Here is a 21,734-nt window from a genome sequence, read left to right as displayed (position 1 = left end):
GACATACAGGGCATTCACAAATTATTCACACCCCTTGACTTTTTCAAATGTTGTTGTGTTACAGCCTGAATTTGAAATGTATTACATTTAGATTTTGTGTCACTGGCCTACACACAATACACCATAATGTCAAAGTGGAATTAGGTTTTTATAAATTCTTTCAAATTCATTAAGAATCAAAAGATGAAATGTCTTGAGTCAATAAATATTTAACCTCTTTGTTATGCCAAGCCTACATTTGTCCAGGAGTAATAATTTGCTTAACAAGACACATAAGTTGCACAGACTGTACGCAATAATAGCGTTTAACATGATTTTGGATTGATTGCCTTATCTCTGTACCCCACACATACAATTACTGTATCTGTAAGGTCCTTCAGTCCAGCAGTGAATTTCAAAAACAGATTCAACCACAAAGACCAGGGAGGTGTTCCAATGCCTCGCAAAGAAGGGTACGTAATAGTAGATGGGTCCAAAAAACTAAAAAATAACATTGAATATCCCTTTGAGCATGGTGAAGTTATTTATTACACTTTGGATGGTGTATCAATACACCCAGTCACTACCAAGATACAGGCGTCCTTACTAACTCAGTTGCCAGAGTGGAAGGAAACCACTCAGGGTCTTCACCATGAGGCCATTGGCCATTTGCCATTTAATGGCTGTGATAGGAGAAAACTGAAGATGGATCAACAACATTGAAGTTACCCCACAATACTAACCTAAATGACAGAGTGAAATGAAGGAAGCCTGTACTTAAAAAACACAAGGCCAAATATACACTCGAGTTGCTTACCAAGATGATATTGAATGTTCACTTTGTCATTATGGGGTAGTGTGAGTAAATGGGTGAGAGAAAAAAAATAGATTTCATCCATTTTGAATTCAGGCTGTAACAACAAAATATGACTTGTTTCAGGAAACTAGGCGTAGCTCGTGCGTCACTACTACACAGGAGCGCCATTTGAAAGTAAATGCATTTTTTGGCAGAAATGCCTTCTTGAACATGTGAACTTATATGTGCCTTAATAACAAACGTGTATACCATCTGTGAATACGAATACAATTGTTCAATTACGAGCCTAGTTGGTTTAGCCACGGAAAAAGTTAGAAACCTTCCCGCTAGCCATGATTGGCTGAGATAATGAGTGGGCTGGATATACCGAGAGATGAGTATGTGTCACAGGGGTCGTTGAATGGAGACCAAGGCGCAGCGTGTATAGTGCTCATTTTTAAACTTTTAAACGAAAACACTTCAACAACAAAACAATAAAACGACTAACAACAGTCCCGTCAGGTACTCTAGACTAAACGGAAACAACCACCCACAAAAACCCATGAAAAACAGGCTGCCTAAGTATGGCTTCCAATCAGAGACAACGATAGACAGCTGCCTCTGATTGGAAACCATACCTGGCCACAACATAGAAAATGACAACATAGAATGAAACTCTAGACAACCCACATAGAAAACAGAAAACCCAAAACACATAGACAAAACACCCCCCTGTCACGCCCTGACCAATCTACTAGGACGTGACAGTATGGATTGGTCTGCCATATAGCACACTTCTGTCTATAATGTGAGCTGGTCAGTATGTCTTGGTAATCCTTTCTAACGCTGCTTGTTTGAAAGATATCACGTAGTAGAACAGCATAAGTGTTGCTCTCCACTTTCTGAAGGACAGAGTTTTGAAATCTGTTGTATAAAACACCTGTCTCTGGATTACATCTTCTAAGGGCAACCATGGCATTCGTGACAGAGGCAGAAGCATCTGGCTAGCTAGCATACATTTTCAGATATTAACGGTAACTAGCGCACTTTTGTACATTGCGCTATTCCGTACAATTTACCTTATTTTAGCGTACAATTTTTTTTATATACTTCCAGGTAAACTGAAATATGAATACCATTCCCCTTTCCAGCAAAATAAACGACGAGACCTTCATGCTGCCTGTCTCTGCATGATTGAAGAAAGCAATGAGCTCCATCAGGTCTTTTTAAAAATGGCGGGTGGGAAAATGAAACCTACTGCGTGATAGTGAAAGATATGTCGTGTGGGGAAACAGCTTTTTTCACCTGATCTGTCCAACTTATCACATCTAAAAAGTAAATAAAACACTATAAAGAGTTTATATAATGTGTCATTACCTACCTATTTGAAGGTTTGTGTCAAATTTGAGTCGGGTTTTTAGGGCGGCGCTAAAGTTATCTTCAGGAGTAAACTGCGGCAGTCGCGGCTTTTGAGAGCCATGATGACTTGCAGTGATGACGCAAAAAATGAATGCATTCAGTTGTACAACTGACTAGGTATCCCCCTTACCCTGTCCCTTTCTTGTTAGTGTTAAAGTTTTGAATATGCGAGAGAAGGGCTACCCCTGGTGGAAAGAGGCTGTACGGCACAAAATGAGTTACAAATGCATGCCGTACATTACGTAGTGACACGTCACGATGAAACGTACCGCGTCAGAGGGGTCAGCTTTTTCATCCTTTCTTGAATAGTATTAGTCCATTATCATGTCAATCAACGCTGAATCGAAACTTAGTTCACACCCCGGATTTTGTTGCCAACGAAGTCGCTACAGTCCCATTAGTTTTCATTTCAGCCTCGTTTGAATGCTGTGGTTGCGCAAATTTGTACAGAATGTAGTCACCGTTAGACGTTTCAAATGTTGTCAGAAAGTCGCTTTCATTTCAAGTTAAAGTGTACTGTTCGCTAGCTAGCAGACGCTAGCTGGCTGGCTAGCTAGCTAACGTTAAGTGTATGATCTTTGTAGTAATTTTATTTGTATCTCAGAGCCATTTGCATTGCTAGTTATACCCGAATGTTAGCTAGCTAACAGTGAACCTGGCTGGTAGTAACATTATCAGTTGGGATTATGGTTCGTTGTTTAGCTAGCTACAGTACATGTCGAAACAAAAGACTACACTTAGCAAGTAACTATTTCAATAGAATGTTTATGATGTCACTGCGACAACTGTCGATAGACTATGTCTATGTACTCTGATTTCAGAGAACTCTTGTCTGAGTGTGCCAGAGCGCAGAATAACAGCCGAATTTACGAACGCTCAACACCTGTGTAATACGGCCGGTGTCAGTAAACATTGGCAAAAAAGTGTAATTAAATTGTTGCCAGCAGCACAGTTGCAGTCACCAATGCTCTGGATAACATAAAAACATCCTAAACAGCTCAGGTGAGTAAAATGAGTGAGCCGTTCTCTCATTTGTGTCAGGAAGTAGCTAGCAAGTTAGCCAACATTAGCCAGTTAGCTTGGGTGCATGGCTGCTGTTAGGTCAGAACACTCAGATCTACCCTACTCCTTGGCCAGAGCGTCCAGTGTTTTTTACAAACGGACAATCTGACAATGCTCTGAGTTTATGAATGCCCAGAGCACGCTCTGGCACTCCAGATTACATTTTTAAACACACCTGTTGTATAAACCAGCCATTAGTCTTGAAATGTTTGGTTGTTTAGTACATAGCCTCACGTGAATCCTTAAAGAGATGGGTGGGGCTAAAGTTTAAGAGGGTGTGTTGAGTGTAGACAAAGAAGAGCCCTGCAGTAGGTACCAAAACATTCAAGGGACATTTTGTCAAAAGTGAGGTTACAAGCTTATCAAATTTCAAAGCAGAATTACGTTCCCATTGTTCCTCAACTGTATTGTATGATATATCATTTTATAGCTCTGAGTCTCTACTTTTATCCAATGTAAAAAACACCATTTCAAATGTTGCTACATAAGACCGAATCGTGCCGGCCGGTCACAAATGTGGAACAAGTCAAGGGGTATGAATACTTTCTGAAGGGACTGTAGGGTACTCTAGTTATGTTGGTTGCTATTTTGACCGATTTTCCCATTATTTCTCCCATATCTCAACTACAGTTAGACTGAAGTTCTGTTCCCAAACACTAGAGAATACATTATCAGGGTACGTCTCAAATGGCGCCCTATTCCCTTTATAGTGCACTACTTTTGACCAGAGCTACTGTATGGCACCTGGTCAAAAGTAGTGCACCAAATAGGGAATAGGGTGACATCAAATCAAATTTTATTTGTCACATACACGTGTTTAGCAGATGTTATTGCTGGTGTGGCGAAATGCCTGTAAAAGCGAACACTTGGGAGGCAGCCTGGATCTTTATTCAAACAAATTAGACATACTGTAAGACCACATATGGGTTACCCATGCTAGTTTGTCACCTTAGCTTTGTAGTTACATGTGTATAGGTGTATTTAGTTGGGCCCTGGTTAAAAGTGCACTATATAGGGAATAGAGTGCCATTACGGCTACCCTCAATGTCTTACTGTAAAGTCAGAGAAAATATGGGTTGATCATGACAGATTTCAGTCAAATGTTGCATACTAGATATGAGAAGTAGGTTTCTACTCAGGTTTCAGAGTTGTGACTGATGATGAGTAGGAGGAGGAGAAAGAGGGAGAAGAGGAGGAAGAGGAGAAAGAGAAGGAACGGGAGGAGGAAGTGAGTTACCACCACCACAACAACAAACATAGTTGAGACAGGAAGTAGTTCTAAGCGTCCACTTCAGTGCAGCTTTAGCAGTGGCTAAAAGAATAAGCTCAGAATAACTCCCACTGAACCTACACTGCATTCTTCCTATTACTACTTAGCTATTCTCTAAGTAGGTTGAATGAGGGCAATTGAACTTTATTATATTCCGCTCTTAAAGTTGAATGGCACTAATTTACAACAACAAAAAGAGACAGTCAAAGGCTTTGGGCAATGGCAGGCTTGAAGATTTCATTTGAGTACCTGCCTGCTCTTTACCATTTACATGTGCGACATGGGGAGCTGAAAGAGAGAGAGAATTCTATTGAAATTGAGAGCGAGAGAGAGAGAGAGAGAGAGAGAGACATGGAGAGCTGAGAGAGTTGAGAAAGGGAGAGTAAGGAGACCTAGGGATGAGAGAGAGAGAGAGAGAGAGGAGGCCTCAGGATGAGAGAGACCGAGAGATTGAGTGAGAAACACAGAGAGAGAGAAAGAAATAGAGAGAGACAGAGAGATAAAGAGAGCGAGCAAAAGATAGAGTGAGTAGGCCTTGGGATGAGAGAAAGAGAGCGAGAGACAGAGCGAGTGAGTAGGCCTCGGGACTAGAGGAGAGCGAGAGGACTCTGTCAAGTCTCATTCCCTCTGATTTTAATGGAAATCCCGGAGGAGGCGATAAGATGCTCCCGAATCGGGAACCCAAACCCATTTGGATTTAATTCCAGCCTCTCCAAAGTTTTTAAACTTTAATGTAGCTCATTTAAGTGCCAGCTGCTGACAACATCGATTTCGCGTTAAGCCCCGGTGTCCGATATGGTTTGCCTTCCCTTCCAAATTGACAGAGACATCTATTTTCTCCTCTTCTCCCTCTTCTTCTGTCAACGTCTTCCATCACACAAGGAATAATTGAGAATTAAAAAGAAAGAGAGAGGAAAGTAGGAGCGGTAAATCTAATTGGCAGTGTTCCCCAACTTCCTCATAGAGGCCCATAAGTTGTAATTTGTGTGGCTGCCAGGGCTGGACAGATGAGGGAGGAAGTCGATGCGGGACGAAGACAGGAAGGTCAGGACGCATCACTGGCTGTCGCGGCGCACAAAGACTGACAGAACTCCTTCACACTAAGGCTACAGAGAGGTCCATCTGTTTCATAACACCCCTTGTTGTGCGTCAAAGCCCACGGATTGCCGACAACGCTTTGTGCCAAGTGTCTATTGCTAGTCTTACACTCTCTATGATCATCTCTTCTCCTCTTCAGGGCATTGTCCTACCTCTAATGGTAGACCCTGATGAAGACTGATCTACCTCTAATGGTAGACCCTGATGAAGACAGACAGATCTACCTATAATGGTAGACCCTGATGAAGACAGACTGACCCTGATGAAGACAGACTGATCTACCTCTAATGGTAGACCCTGATGAAGACAGACTGATCTACCTCTAATGGTAGACCCTGATGAAGACAGACAGATCTACCTCTAATGGTAGACCCTGATGAAGACAGACAGACCCTGATGAAGACAGACTGATCTACCTCTAATGGTAGACCCTGATGAAGACAGACAGATCTACCTCTAATGGTAGACCCTGATGAAGACAGACAGATCTACCTCTAATGGTAGACCCTGATGAAGACAGACAGATCTACCTCTAATGGTAGACCCTGATGAAGACAGACTGACCCCGATGAAGACAGACAGATCTACCTCTAATGGTAGACCCTGATGAAGACAGACAGATCTACCTCTAATGGTAGACCCTGATGAAGACAGACAGATCTACCTCTAATGGTAGTGTCATGACGTTGGCCTCTTTTGGTACAGGGAGGACAGTTGACCCCTCCCTTTTGCACACAATCCACCCTGTGTGTAAAGGGTCGTAAAAACTCTAAAATTCCAGGACAGTCTCTGGCCACATGGCCCATAGAGAGACACAGGAAATTCTTCCAACTCATAGAATTGGAGAGCCAAGCGACATTTTGTGTTCTGGAGAAGGTATGGAAGATTGGTGAAGAATCCAGCTACGAACTGATCCGCTTGGTACCATTTTGTGATACTCAGAAGAGACAATATAGCCATATTACCATAAAACTGTTTATATAATAGACTCAGTTTAAGACTGCATCATATGGGTGTATGGAATGTATTAATAAGGATAAAGCTTTTGTAAGACATTGAGATGCTATGTACTGATGTAATGTGATAGAATTGTATTTCTGTAACCAAATCTAACTCAGTCATAGGCACGCCCCCAGGGACCCATACAGGACCAGGCGTCATTTGACAAGCTGTTCTATGGGCACTATAAAACACCCCCGGATTTACATTTCTTCAGACCAGGCCTACACTCCGTTGGCTAATAGGTTTTACCTTCCAATTCCTCTACTGAAAGTGAACCATACCACGTGGTTAACTTTTAGACTATCGATACTGACAGAATAAGAACAAGTCTTTGATATTAATTATTAGTCTGCAGCTAAGTAAATTATATCATTGAACGCGAAGACCGACGAAACAACCATTCTATGACGACATTAACCTGTTAGGGCTAGGGGGCAGTATTTGCACGGCTGGATAAAAAAATGTACCCGATTTAATCTGGTTACTAATCCTACCCAGTAACTAGAATATGCATATACTTATTATATATGGATAGAAAACACTCTAAAGTTTCTAAAACTGTTTGAATGGTGTCTGTGAGTATAACAGAACTCATTTGGCAGGCAAAACCCTGAGACATTTTCTGACAGGAAGTGGATACCTGATGTGTTGTATTACCTTTAAACCTATGCCATTGAAAAACACAGGGGCTGAGGAATATTTTGGCACTTCCTATTGCTTCCACTAGATGTCACCAGCCTTTACAAAGTGTTTTGAGTCTTCTGGAGGGGAGATCTGACCGAACAAGAGCCATGGAACGATGATGGCCCATTAGACACCTGGCGCGCGAGTTCATGTTGGGTACCCTCGTTCCAATACGTTATAAAAGAGAATGCATTCGTCCACCTTGAATATTATTCATGTTCTGGTTAAAAAGGCCCTAATGATTTATGCTATACAACGTTTGACATGTTTGAACGAACGTAAATATATTTTTTCCCCTCGTTCATGACGAGAAGTCCGGCTGGCTTAGATCATGTGCTAACAAGACGGAGATTTTTGGACATAAATGATGAGCTTTTTTGAACAAAACTACATTCGTTATGGACCTGTGATACATGGAAGTGACATCTGATGAAGAGAATCAAAGGTAATGGATTATTTACATAGTATTTTCGATTTTAGATCTCCCCAACATGACGGCTAGTCTGTATCGCAACGCGTATTTTTCTGGGCGCAGTGCTCAGATTATTGCAAAGTGTGATTTCCCAGTAAGGTTATTTTTAAATCTGGCAAGTTGATTGCGTTCAAGAGATGTAAATCTATAATTCTTTAAATGACAATATAATATTTTACCAATGTTTTCTAATTTTAATTATTTAATTTGTGGTGCTGACTTGACTGCCGGTTATTGGAGGGAAACGATTTCCTCAACATCAATGCCATAGTAAAACGCTGTTTTTGGATATAAATATGAACTTGATAGAACTAAAAATGCATGCATTGTCTAACATAATGTCCTAGGAGTGTCATCTGATGGAGATTGTAAAAGGTTAGTGCATCATTTTAGCTGGTTTTATGGTTTTGGTGACCCTGTCTTTGAATTGACAAAACATTACACACAACTCTTGTAAATGTACTGTCCTAACATACTCTAAATTTATGCTTTCGCCGTAAAACCTTTTTGAAATCGTAAAACGTGGTTAGATTAAGGAGATGTTTATCTTTCAAAGGGTGTAAAATAGTTGTATGTTTGAAAAATTTGAATTTTGACATTTATTTGGATTCAAATTTGCCGCTTTTGAAATGCACCTGCTGTTGATGGAGTGCACCACGGGTGGGACGCTTGCGTCCCACCTAGCCCATAGAGGTTAATGAATGTCGCTCTGAAAGATCCATTCTAACCGAGAGAGAGAGAGAGAGAGAGAACGCGGACAAAACTCCCCAACAGAACTACTCTCCAACAAGAATCAGAACGACACACTGAGCGTAAATATAATATGATTGCAATTGTTCCCGAATGAGTGAGCCTTCAATTGTCAATTGTTAATATTAATGAACCCTGTGTAACTTCTCAGCCGACCTTTTATGATCCATTGTTCAACAGGCCGACCTGCCTGTTTAGCCAGTAGGGCACATTCCGATACCAATCCTTTGTGACGATAATTACTGTTTGTATGTTTTTCTGTTAATTACTTAGGGTAGTAAATAAATGATTTTAAGACAATTGATGTATGGATGATTTTAGTAAAGACTGGGTTCGTGCAGATACAACAATTTACGACGTTTTGGAATGAGACTGGACTAGAGGTAAATACACCATTTAAACCAGAAGATAATCGACCTATACTATAATAGAATATAATATTATAGTACAGGAAAGTTATATTAGGAAAATTATAGCTTTGTAATCTGAATATTCTCCTTGGTGCCCCGATCTCCTAGTTAATTACAATTAAACGATTAATCAGTTTAATCGCGTGATAATAATTACAGGGAGCTAATTGATAAACATATCTTCCGTTTAATGGTACCCCCAAAGACACGACAGTAGACCCTGATGAAGACAGACTGATCTATCTCTAATGGTAGACCCTGATGAAGACAGACTGATCTACCCCTAATGGTAGACCCTGATGAAGACAGACAGACCCTGATGAAGACAGACTGACCTACCTCTAATGGTAGACCCTGATGAAGACAGACTGATCTACCCCTAATGGTAGACCCTGATGAAGACAGACAGACCCTGATGAAGACAGACTGACCTACCTCTAATGGTAGACCCTGATGAAGACAGACTGATCTACCTCTAATGGTAGACCCTGATGAAGACAGACAGATCTACCTCTAATGGTAGACCCTGACGAAGACAGACAGATCTACCTCTAATGGTAGACCCTGATGAAGACAGACAGATCTACCTCTAATGGTAGACCCTGATGAAGACAGACTGATCTACCCCTAATGGTAGACCCTGATGAAGACAGACAGACCCTGATGAAGACAGACTGATCTACCTCTAATGCTAGACCCTGATGAAGACAGACAGATCTACCTCTAATGGTAGACCCTGACGAAGACAGACAGATCTACCTCTAATGGTAGACCCTGATGAAGACAGACTGATCTACCTCTAATGGTAGACCCTGACGAAGACAGACAGATCTACCTCTAATGGTAGACCCTGATGAAGACAGACAGTTCTACCTCTAATGGTAGACCCTGACGAAGACAGACAGATCTACCTCTAATGGTAGACCCTGATGAAGACAGACTGATCTACCTCTAATGGTAGACCCTGATGAAGACAGACAGATCTACCTCTAATGGTAGACCCTGATGAAGACAGACAGATCTACCTCTAATGGTAGACCCTGATGAAGACAGACAGATCTACCTCTAATGGTAGACCCTGATGAAGACAGATAGATCTACCTCTAATGGTAGACCCTGATGAAGACAGCTTGTCTGTCTAAACGTTGGATATTAGGTTATTCAATTATTGCATCTGAGCTCCTAGAGTGTGCGGCTCTCCTTTTCTTTTTCAAGTGTTCTACTTCGCTAGCCAGCACCTCACCTAAACAGGTATGCATTTCTTTCACCTCCAGATCTACCTCTAAAGGTAGACATTTTTCTATCTCCTATACAGGAAAGAGAAGAAAAAGAAGAAGGGAAGAGGAGAAATAAGAAAACAATTGCCTTTTATAGTTAAGTGACGGCATACAATGATCTTTTGCCGGGGATGTTGGAAGTTAATTAAATAGTCGGTGTAGTTACTAAAGCCAGGCTGGGGGCCTGGAGCTGAAAGGAGAGAGGGACACATCTCAGGAACTAGCTAGTCTTCATCTGAAGGTGATCCTGTAACAGCAGGGAAAGAGACTGAAAGTCTGACAACGCTTGACTTGTTTGGGACCAGTCACAAAAACCAGTTCCACTTCAGCATTGTGCTTAGCATGCAAACAACACGAAGGGTGAGGGGACATCATGGAGTTGGATAGAGGGTGCACGTTGCCCAAAGCCAGAAGTGGACATTGAAAAGATAGGAGATGAGACCCTATCTATCTAACTCTATGGGGGGGACTGTCATGCCCTGACCATAGAAAGATGTTATTTTCTATGGTAGAGTAGGTCAGGGCGTGACAGGGTTTTTTCTCTCTATGTTTTCTATGTCTATGTTGTCAGGGTCTAGTTTTGTATTTTTATGTTGGGGTTTTGTTTGGGATGATCTCCAATTAGAGGCAGCTGGTCCTCGTTGTCTCTAATTGGAGATCATACTTAAGTAGGGGTTTTTCCACCTGGGTTTGTGGGAGATTGTTTTTTGAGTAGTGTATGTTTCAACTCTGCGTCACGGTTTGTTGTTTTGTGCTTTAGTTTATGTATCGCATAGTTTCACAGTGTAAATAAAATGTGGAACGACACACACGCTGCACTTTGGTCCGCTTCTCCTTCCTACGACAACCGTGACAGGGACATCTACTTATCACACTGGCCTCTAACCTGTGACCTCTCGCCTGTCCCAGATGCATTGTGGGTCATAGCAACAAGGAAGTCTTATAGAGATTGAAGTGGTGCTTTAGGAGTTAGGAGTAAGTTACCTTCTAAATGCCACTAACATTTACTATGAGACGAAAGGCTCTTCCCAAAACCATCCGTCCCTCCTCCTGAAAAACAAGCTTTAAAAAGAAGAAGACGACAAATAAGTCAGAACTTTTCTCCTTGTTTTTTTTCTCCTACATGTTATCAAACTATCACAGTCTTGGCGAACACTGCTTTTCTTTCCGAGTTAATTACAGAGCTAATGACAAGGTTCGCTCCAGTGAAGTCTCGACAGCGCGCTGGGCCACAGACCGAAGGGCAGACAGACAGAGACAGAGAGACAGACAGATAACAGGCACCTACCTCATCATGACTGCAGCGTTAATGAGGTCACATCTCTCCCCCAAATAAATGGAGAGGAGAACAAAGCTGGACAAGGTTGCGCTGATTGATGGAGCTCTTTAGGTTAATAAGACACTTAATGAACTCCTGCTACTAGCATCGCTATTGTAGCCCTCCTAAAACACACACACACCAAAACACACTCCCACCTGACCCCCGTCTCCCCCCTCTCACCTCTCCTTCTGACGACTGGAGCAACAGGTCTTTCCGGCAGGAGGCCTTGAAGTCGCCCACCCCGGCGTTGACCTCCACCCCTCTGGGAGCCTCCAGACTCAGGGTCCTGGTGGGAGACTCCAGCCTGCAGAGAACCAGACATCCAGGGATTCAGTTAGACAACGAATCACTTTAGATTCAATGCATGGGTGACTTGAAGGATCAATAATGAAAACCTACTGTACAATTAGAATGTAAGTCGCAGATCGGAAAAATAACTGAACTGAAACTTTTTTTAAAGCAGCATTTCTTTAAAAAGTATTACACAGATCTAGCTGAGAGGATTTGATTGGACTGTGACGTGAAAGGGAGGGGGGGACACTAAGTGATACACAGGCACATTAGTACACATATTTTCTCACTGTTCCTCTCTCTCTCTGTCACACACACACACACACACACACACACACACACACACACACACACACACAGAGAGACAGAAGCCTGGATGGGAAGTCTCCCTGTGGACTGAGCGGTCATCTGGTCCACTGGTCCATCAGGTTAGCTGGTGAAACAGGCCTCGGATAATTAACCACCTGACAGAAATGAATATATTGACTTAACGATCCCTCCTTCCAACTTCTCTGCAAAAAAACCTTCACAGCCTCTTTCTCTTACACAGTCAGGATATCATACAATATCTATGAATAGCTCTGGTACTTTTGGCCGTTTTAAAAGAGGAATTCAATCAGGTCATTGATTTTCTGTTGCTGCTCCGGCTGCTGTTCCGCCCGGTGATTCGGAGACCAAAAAAAACGTAAAAAGTTTCCATCCATCCAGAAAGCCAGGGCCTTGGTGGTGATTCTTTATATGAAAAGACACCAGAGTCAGAGACTGTAGGTCTTATCGGTCCAATTCATTATCACGCAGGATGCGCCTTCCTGTGTTTCCGCACTCCTTCTCGCCGGCGAGGAGATCCGCTTTGACCTTCAACGCCGTCCGCCACGGCTTGTTTTATGCGGCGGATATATTTTTTATAACATGACAGAGATAGGCAACGAGAGAATGCATCAACACAGTTATCGTCTTAATTTGACAACTTCTAAAAGCTCAGGGGGGTATGGAGGGGGAGGCAATGTAATAATAGTTCTGGTGCGTACACATTGTAAAGTAGTAAGGTGTGATAGACAGAAACCATAGACAGAAAAACTCCATGGAGGTTTCAGTCACAATATAAGTTAGATGTTTTCCAGGCATATATAGCTTGACATTCACCTTGACCTTTCTCCTTTAATGGCCCTGATGCCGTATCGCCATGTTTCCGTTTGAGATCTGAACCCATGACCTTTTCGGTCAAAAAAAACCCACATCACCCTTCTGTGTCGCCGGTTGGGACGACATAAATTGTTTAAAGTGTCAGAGAGTGCTGAGCGATACAAAGGTGTCGTCTGGCAGGAAGAGTGAGCCGACTTTAACGATGAGAAATGGTTGGAAAATGACATTTTCAAGCCTCTGTGACTTTTGTGACTACTTTTTTTAAGTCCCCATCTCCAAGAGTAGTTCTATCCCGTGCTAAACTCGCTCCATGAATCTCTCAGAGTAAAAGAACAGGTGAGAGCCTTCAACTGTGTTGTAAAAGTTATAAAACTCACAACACTTGTCACAGAGAGACAGGTATGGGGGATGACTCGGAACTATGGGTAATGGAGTATATGGGTACATGGGGGGTGGGGGTTCTGATCACTGAAAAGTAAATGTTGCATTTCGTAAAACTCAGAGCACTTAAATACCGAATGCCAGTCAGGTGTAAAATAGTGTGTAGGCATGTGTGAGACTGTGTATGTGTGTGCCCGCAAGGCAAGAGAAGCAGGGAGGTCACCTGAAGGTGTTTCAAGCCTTCTCCGTCTTCACATATACAAACTAATGCACCGTGATCCTGTTTCTAACCATGATCCATCCAGTATAACCTACTACTAACTACAGTAGATTCCCTGACAAATCCTTAGGTTGGGTCAAAAAATGTCAAAAAAGGACATTCGCGTCCCGCCCGTCTGCGGCTGTGAAATGTAGCCTGGGAAATTAAACATGGCAATGAGACCCTTGGAATTTTGGGATTTTAATTTCATGAAAATTGAATTTCATGGCTCCATGCATCCCATCGGTGATAATTTAATCAATAGTGAAAAGACTGGGGTCCGTCCTTCGTTTCTGTCCAGGCCGCTGACGTGACGTACCCGATGGATGTGTGTCAGAACTTTTTTGCGTGTGTGCGGAAAGAGAGAGAAAAGAACAGCGAGAGAGAGAGAGAGAGAGAGACAACACATATACAACCTCAAAGTAGTAGTCACTGAGCTCTTCAGTAAGGCCATTCTACTGCCAGTGTTTGTCTATGGAGATTGCATGGCTGTGAGCTGAACTTTATACACCTTTCAGCAACGGACTTGGCTGAAATAGCTGAATCCGCTACTTTGAAGGGGTGTCCACATACTTTTGTATAAATAGTGTATACACACCCTCAAAGCAGTAGTTAAATACTATTTTATTACACAAAAGCTTCCAGTCAGTCTCTCGTCACATTTACATAAAACATCCTCATCTGGCTGTCCTAATATGGACTCCATACTTCTCATACTATGTCCTAATATGGACACTGTACCATTCAAATCCAGTACAAACCACCAACTGAAACGCCAGGCTATGCTCTGAGAACAGCAGCTCTTACACGGCTAGCAACACAATCAGAACAAGGCACAAGCAGCTCTTTAACTTCCCATGGTGCACTGGGGCTCCCTGCTGAGAGTGTGAGTGGCTCAAAGCGGAGTGCCAGTAAAAGTCGCCTACCACAGACCGATGTGAGAGGCTAACATGTCCCGGGGTGAAAACAAACAGATGTATTGAAGTGGAACTAGTAGGGTGAGAGTAAGAACAACAAGCTGATATGTGAGCAGCCAGACTTAGACACCTTTAGGGTTGGAAAATTGCGGTAACTTTCCCAAAATTCCCAGGTTTTCCAGAAATCTCTGTGGAAGATTTCTGGAAAACTTTAGAATTATGGGAAAGTTAGCAGAATATTTCATCCCTACACCTCATTCAACATGACCAGCTAGGCTTTTAGGGCAGGTTCTCTAAACCTAAAGATTCTCTATTCCTTTTTACTTCAGGAATAGCTTTAATCAGTGTCCGGTAAACCGGCCCACATTAGACCAGGGGTTTGCAGCTACCAGCTGTGCAGGCTTTTGTTCCTGCCTAGCACTAACAAACCTGATCCAAATAGTCAACTGACTAACAGCCTGAACCATAATTAGCGGAACCAGGTGTTTTAGGGCAGGGCCTGAACAAAAGTCTGCACAGCCATTACATCCAGTCAGTCATGTGATCAGGAGAAACTTAACTTATATGCTTCATATTTGATGAGCTGGAAATACTAGTCTTTTTGAATTGGGTAAAAGAAAAATGAATTGAGAAATAATCTATATGTGGTTTTATCTCCCATTTTATCCAAGCTTGAGGGAATCTGTTGTACTACTGCATGCCACCCCTCTGAGCGACCATATGCTGACTAATACTGCCTCCTGCTAGGAGGAGAGACACCATTGTTCGTCTGCCTGAAATGCCTGTCAGGTAGTCTAAAAGTATTGATGAAAACACTTCCTTTAAAGACAAGATAAAAGACAGGGAGAAAATGAGGACAGTAGGAAAAGAGAGGAACGGAGGAAAGGAGAGGAAATGAGGAAAGGAGGAAAGGAGAGAAAAGGAGATGAAAGGAGAGGATAGGAGGAAAGGAGAGGATGACTGTTCTTGGAGAGGGACTGAAACGTCAGGCGCTTTTGAGGTGACGTGACATTTCAACAGAGAGAGAGACATGGGGGAGGGAGAAAGAGAGCGAAAGAGAGAGATAAAATGGGTAATACGAGCTAGCTGCTCACATTATTCTATCTGTGCTAGATGTGTGAGAGAGACAGAGAAACAGAGAGAGAGATGATGAGGGAGCCGTAACAATGTGACATATTGTTCCACATTCAGTGTCATTGCCTCTTTCCCTGGTCTCACGTGGTGGAGGGGAAATGTACTACATTCTCTCACTCAGCACAAAAAAATAAAATGCTGGGTCAGATGTAAGGTATTTGTGAAGACAGCACAAGGCCTCTCTCCTCCTCCCAGTGGCAGTAACACCTGCAGACTCAGGCTCAGTCCCAGGCTCAGTCCCAGGCTCAGTCCCAGGTTGAAGTGAAACGACACATAACGTCAGAAAGGCCGCTAGCTAAATCAGTGCAGGCTTCACAAGAAATCAATGGTTCAGGCTTCTGGGGTGCTCAGTCAATCTGGCCCATACAGCCCACCTCTGGAGTGAGTCTATACGCTATAGGAGACGATGGATAGGGTGGATATTCTGCTGTGTGAGGCCGGATTCATATATCCACTTCCAGCTGAAGTGGTTGGTGGGGTAACAGGAGGTATTAAAACAGCTGTGAAGCATTATAACTGGGGCCAGTAGGTTTAGGGTAAGGATAATCTAGGGTGGATAATCTAGGGTAAGGATAATCTAGGGTGTATATTCTAGGGTAAAGATAATCTAGGGTGGATAATCTAGGGTGTATATTTTAGGGTGTATATTCTAGGGTGGATAATCTAGGGTGGATATTCTAGGGTAAGGATAATCTAGGGTGGATATTATAGGGTGGATATTCTAGGGTGGATATTCTGCTATGTGAGGCTGGATTGGGATTCCCTCCTATCTGAAGTGGTTGTTTCACTTTCTAAAGTTATCAATAGCATGGCATTAAAACTAGGGTAGGAAGAACTCAGACATTCAGTTAGGAGTCGGCTCATAATTTGAGATTTGGAGATTAGCAATTGGAGATTTGCCAGTGTATGCCTGTGAAACTCCAGCTAGGATTTGAGTCAATAACTAGGGCCCGAAGTTACTAACACCATGAACACTACTGCACACTGCCCTATCCAATCTGGACAAGAGGAATACCTATGTAAGAATGCTGTTCATTGACTACAGCTCAGCATTCAACACCGTAGTACCCTCCAAGCTCATCATTAAGCTTGAGGTCCTGGGTCTTTTTGATGGGCCGCCCCCAGGTGGTGAAGGTAGGAAACAACATCCCCACTTCGCTGATCCTCAACACTGGGGCCCCACAAGGGTGCGTGCCCAGCCCCCTCCTGTACTCCCTGTTCGCCCATGACTGTGTGGCCATGCAAGCCTCCAACTCAATCATCAAGTTTGCAGATGTTTGCAGGCTTGATTACCAACAACAACGAGACGGCCTACAGGGAGGAGGTGAGGGCCCTTGGAGTGTGGTGTCAGGAAAACAACCTCTCACTCAACGTCAACAAAACAAAGGAGATGATCGTGAACCTCCGGAAACAGCAGAGGGAGCAGCCCCCTATCCACATCGATGGGACAGTAGTGGAGAAGGTGGAAAGTTTTAAGTTCCTCGACGTACACATCACTGACAAACAGAAATGGTCCACCCACATAGACAGTGTGGTGAAGGAGGGCCTCTTCAACCTCAGGAGGCTTAAGAAATTTGGCTTCTCATCTAAAACCCTCACAAACTTTTACAGATGCACAATTGATAGCATCCTGTCGGGCTGTATCATCGCCTGGTACAGCAACTGCACCGCCCTCAACCACAAGGCTTTCCAGAGGGTAGTGCGGTCTGCACAACGTATCATCAGGGGCAAACTACCTCCCCTCCAGGACAGCTACAGCACCCGATGTCACAGGAAGGCCAAAAAGATCATCAAGGACAACAACCACCCGAGCCACTGCCTGTTCACCCCGCTATCATCCAGAAGGCGATGTCAGTACAGGTGCATCAAAACTGGGACCGAGAGACTGAAAAAAAAACGTATATCTTAATGCCATCAGACTGTTAAACAGCCATCACTAACACAGAGGCTGCTGTGTACATACAGACTCAAATCATCGGCCACTTTATTTATTTATTTTTTTAACCTTTATTTAACTAGGCAAGTCAGTTAAGAACAAATTCTTATTTTCAATGACGGTTAAGTGCCTTGTTCAGGGGCAGAACGACAGATTTTTACCTTGTCAGCTCAGGGATTCAATCTTGCAACCTTGCGGTTACTAGTCCAACACTCTTACCACTAGGCTGGATCACTAGTCACTCTAAATAATGCACTTTAATAATGTTTACATATATTACATTACTCATCTCATATGTATATACTGCTCATCCATACATTTATATGCACATATTCTTATTCCATCCCTTTACATGTGTGTGTGTTAGGTAGTTGTTTTGGAATTGTTAGATTACTTGTTAGATATTACTGCACTGTCAGAACTAGAAGTAGACACATTTCATTACACTCACATTAACATCTGCTAACCATGTGTATGTGACCAATAAAATGGGATTTGATTTGAGGCCTGTGATATCGGTTTTGGCTGAAACACCACTTAACATTGGTTTGGCTTTACCTTTTTAGTAAGGATTCACTCTCTCTATACAAAAGCTCATGTTACAGAACAGCAATATACTATAGGGTGACGATGACTGCGTTTACACAGGCAGCCCAATTCTGACCTTTTGGCCCAATTATGGGCAAAGGAGCTGATCTGATTGGTCAAGATACCAATTAGTGAAAAAAGATCAGAATTGGAAGGTGGCCAATCCATTTAGATCCGACTCGCAGATCCAGGTGTTGCCAGTAAATCTAACAAAAGCCCCTGAAAGTCCCAGCTGGTGAGTGTTTTCAGAGTGTTAAAAAAAAGAAAATGGCTGAAGACGATAATGATGTTTTGGTTGGAAGTAAAAGAAGAGGACAGGTGATTAGACTAAGCCGGAGCTTCTCTCAGTCACTACATCTCTCCTGGAAGGCTACTGATGGCTCAATAAGTATCATTTAGATTTTTGTTACCAGGAAGGCAGACAGACATCAATATGCCCGGGACCCCGCGGGCCCCCAAACCGTCTACGTCCGTCACCGCGGTTACGTCTGGAGGGTGTCGGCAGCTGTTGTGGCCGCGTAGAGAACAGAAGGCGTGTTTCGGCGGTGAGATAGTTTGATAATATCAGGTTTTCGGAGCCCGTAAAATAATGTTTCAGTTTGAGTGAGACTAGGAGAAATGACCAGAGGGTGTTTCGGTTTGAGACGAAAGAAAACAGAAACTGATACACAGATACACACACAGATAAACTACAAACACATGTACACACACACACACACACACACACACACACACATGCATTGTGTTTTAATCTAATTTATTTCCAATTGCCCCCTGAAGAAGTGTATAACCAAACATCAAATGAAGAACGATAAACACTGCGCTCCATTAACTGCAGCTTGTTCCAACACATGCTTGAAGAGACCCGGAAACTCCCAGCTGGCTACACACTGTACTGTAAACCCATTTATCTGGGGTGGACCGGACACATACAAACGGACCATTTTAGAACACAGACCGTCTGCTTCACTCAGCTGAAATCTCCCACTCTCTCTATAAATTCCCCTTTCCAGAAGAGGGGTTCTTGTACAGTAAGAAGGCCCTCTGATGAGCTAGCGCTAGGTGGAAGTTGGCTGCAGATACAGATCTGGGATCAGTTTCCTCTCTCCACATCAAAATCTTAAAGTAACTGTCCAGTGTTTCCAGATTTCAATGAAATATGACTTATAATTAATTACAATATGAGTTAAATAGTTTTCCTTCCCAAAAGTTAAGTATGTTAAAAATCTGCTTTTCTATGTTTGAATTGTGTGGGCGTACCCAAACAACAGAATGGTGTGGACGTATACAGGTCATTAAAAATATCCATGACAAGTAAACAGCTGATTGGCCAGCTGAGCTTTTTTAAAGTGTTTTTTAAGTGGGAGTTTTTCTTGTAATGTATGCTTTGGCCACAAATACAACTATAGGATGAAGGCATGTCCGATCAACCCCAGGCAAAGGGGTTTTATTGCCACCCCTGGGTGTGCGGAGAACCTGATGGTCCTAAATGGAGAATTACATCAGAGCAGGGAAGAGAGAAGGGATCTAGCAGTGGTATTCATAGACTTTGCCAAGGCATTTGACTCAGTGGCCCATGAACACTTAATCCATGTCCTGAAAGAGAGGGGACTCGATAGCCATATAATCAGACTAATCAAGGACTCCGACGAAGAGGTGTGTACGAGAATAAAGGTGAAGGAAGGAACCTCACCGCCAATCGAAATGAAAGTGGGAGTGAAACAGGGAGACCCAATGTCCCCCCTCCTCTTCAACATTGCGGTAGACCCTCTGACTCGCAAGCTCGAGAGCATGGGAGAGGGCTACAGGTTTGGGGGAGAGAAGGTGACAACCCTAGCATTTGCTGATGACTTGGTGCTTATGAGCAGCTCTTGGGCGGGCATGCAACATAACATCAAAATATTGGAAAGTTTCTGTCAACTTTCTGGCCTACGTGTGCAGCCAAAAAAGTGCCATGGGTTCATGGTGAGACACGGGGCGTAACATTCACCGTCAATAACTGTCAGGCATGGACAATCGAAGGGGAAAAGCTACACCTGATTGACCCAGATAAATCAGAAAAATATCTGGGCATGAAAGTGAACTCCTGGCTGGGGATTTCAAAGCCAGATTTGAGAGGACAAATCCTAGAGTGGGTCATCAGTATCAATTAAGCGCCACTACAACCCAGCCAAAAAGTAAGCATACTAAATGCATATGCAGTCTGTCACAGACGTCGAAATGAGTAGACCAAAGCGCAGCGTGTATAGTGCTCATATTTAAACTTTTAATGAGGACACTCGAACCAAAACAATCAAACGACTGACAACAGTTCCGTAAGGTACACTGACAAAACAGAAAACAACTACACACAAAAAACAAAGGAGTAACAGGCTGCCTAAGTATGGCTTCCAATCAGAGACAACGATAGACACCTGCCTCTGATTGGAAACCATACCCGGCCAAAACATAGAAAACAAAACATAGAATGCCCACCCACCTATCACACCCTGGCCTAGCTAAACAGAGAAAACACAGCTCTCCTAGGTCAGAGCGTGACACAGTCCCCCAAGTGATATATACGGTAAACCACGGGGACATCGGGACAGTCGAAGTAACTATCCTAGATGGGATAGTTAAAACAACAGTGAAAAAGTGGCTGCACCTACCTCCATCAACCTGTGACGACTTGCTCAATGCTAGGAACAAAGACGGCGGCTTAGGCATTGTGAAGTTGGCAAAAATGATACCAGCAATCCAGGCGCGAAGGTTATTTAACCTGTCAGTGTCATCAGACACACTGACAAGAGCGGTAACGGAATATACAATGCCAAAGGAGGAATTTTCAAAACTGTGGATACGGGCAGGGGGAGTCCCGGAGCAAACTCCGAAACTGGGAGAAAGCCTAGATGCTATGATGCCAGTCGGGGAAGATGGCTCAAGCACAAAGGGAGCAGAGGTGGAGCCAAAAAAGCACAAGCAGCTGTGCAAGTATCCCTCTAACTGGAGGTCGAAAGGATTTGAGGATTGGGCGGCGCTGCCAATCCAAGGAAAAGGATCTGGCAAGTTCCACCAAGACAAGATCAGCTACAGCTGGCTTACAGATCCAGCAGCGGTGCGATTTAAACAGCTACACTATGTAGCTGAGCTTAAACTGAGGGCAAACGTATATCCTACAAGGGAGACATTGGCTCGTGGGCGGAACAAAGTGGAAGCCGTATGCAAAAGGTGACCACAAGTTGGAAACAATATCACACATACTAGGGCAATGCCAGGTAGAGGAGTCACAATCTCATGTGTGACCTACTCGCCGAGGAAGCAGTGAAAGTGGGGTGCAAAGAGCTGAGAGTGAAAACAAAGGAGGGGGGTCTGTGGATCCCCGACTTGCTGTTCGTGAGAGGTAAGCTGGGAGTGGTTGCGGATGTCATGGTGAGATATGAGAGGAATGAGGATACCCTGGAGAGGGGTAGAGAGGAAAAGGTGGATAAGTACTTACCAATTGCCCCACTCATTGCTGAGCAGTTCTGGCTCAGCAGAGTCCTGGTCTATGGTTTTCCGATGGGAGC

General features: G+C 43.3%; 1 protein-coding gene across 1 annotated transcript in view; it reads right to left on the bottom strand.

Moving 5' to 3' along the window:
- LOC106602199 (zeta-sarcoglycan) overlaps nt 1-21,734 on the bottom strand; it is a 298,764-nt gene that overhangs the window by 12,391 nt on the left and 264,639 nt on the right. Inside the window, exon 7 of the mRNA XM_045716437.1 lies at nt 11,721-11,844. Within this exon, the coding sequence (XP_045572393.1) occupies nt 11,721-11,844 (124 nt within the window). The remainder of the gene's footprint in view (nt 1-11,720; nt 11,845-21,734) is intronic.

Source organism: Salmo salar, chromosome ssa04 (assembly GCF_905237065.1).
Source record: "Salmo salar chromosome ssa04, Ssal_v3.1, whole genome shotgun sequence".
Classification (NCBI taxonomy): Eukaryota; Metazoa; Chordata; class Actinopteri; order Salmoniformes; family Salmonidae; genus Salmo; species Salmo salar.
Note: the sequence above shows the minus strand (reverse complement) of the source record. Positions and strands in the feature narration are given on the sequence as shown.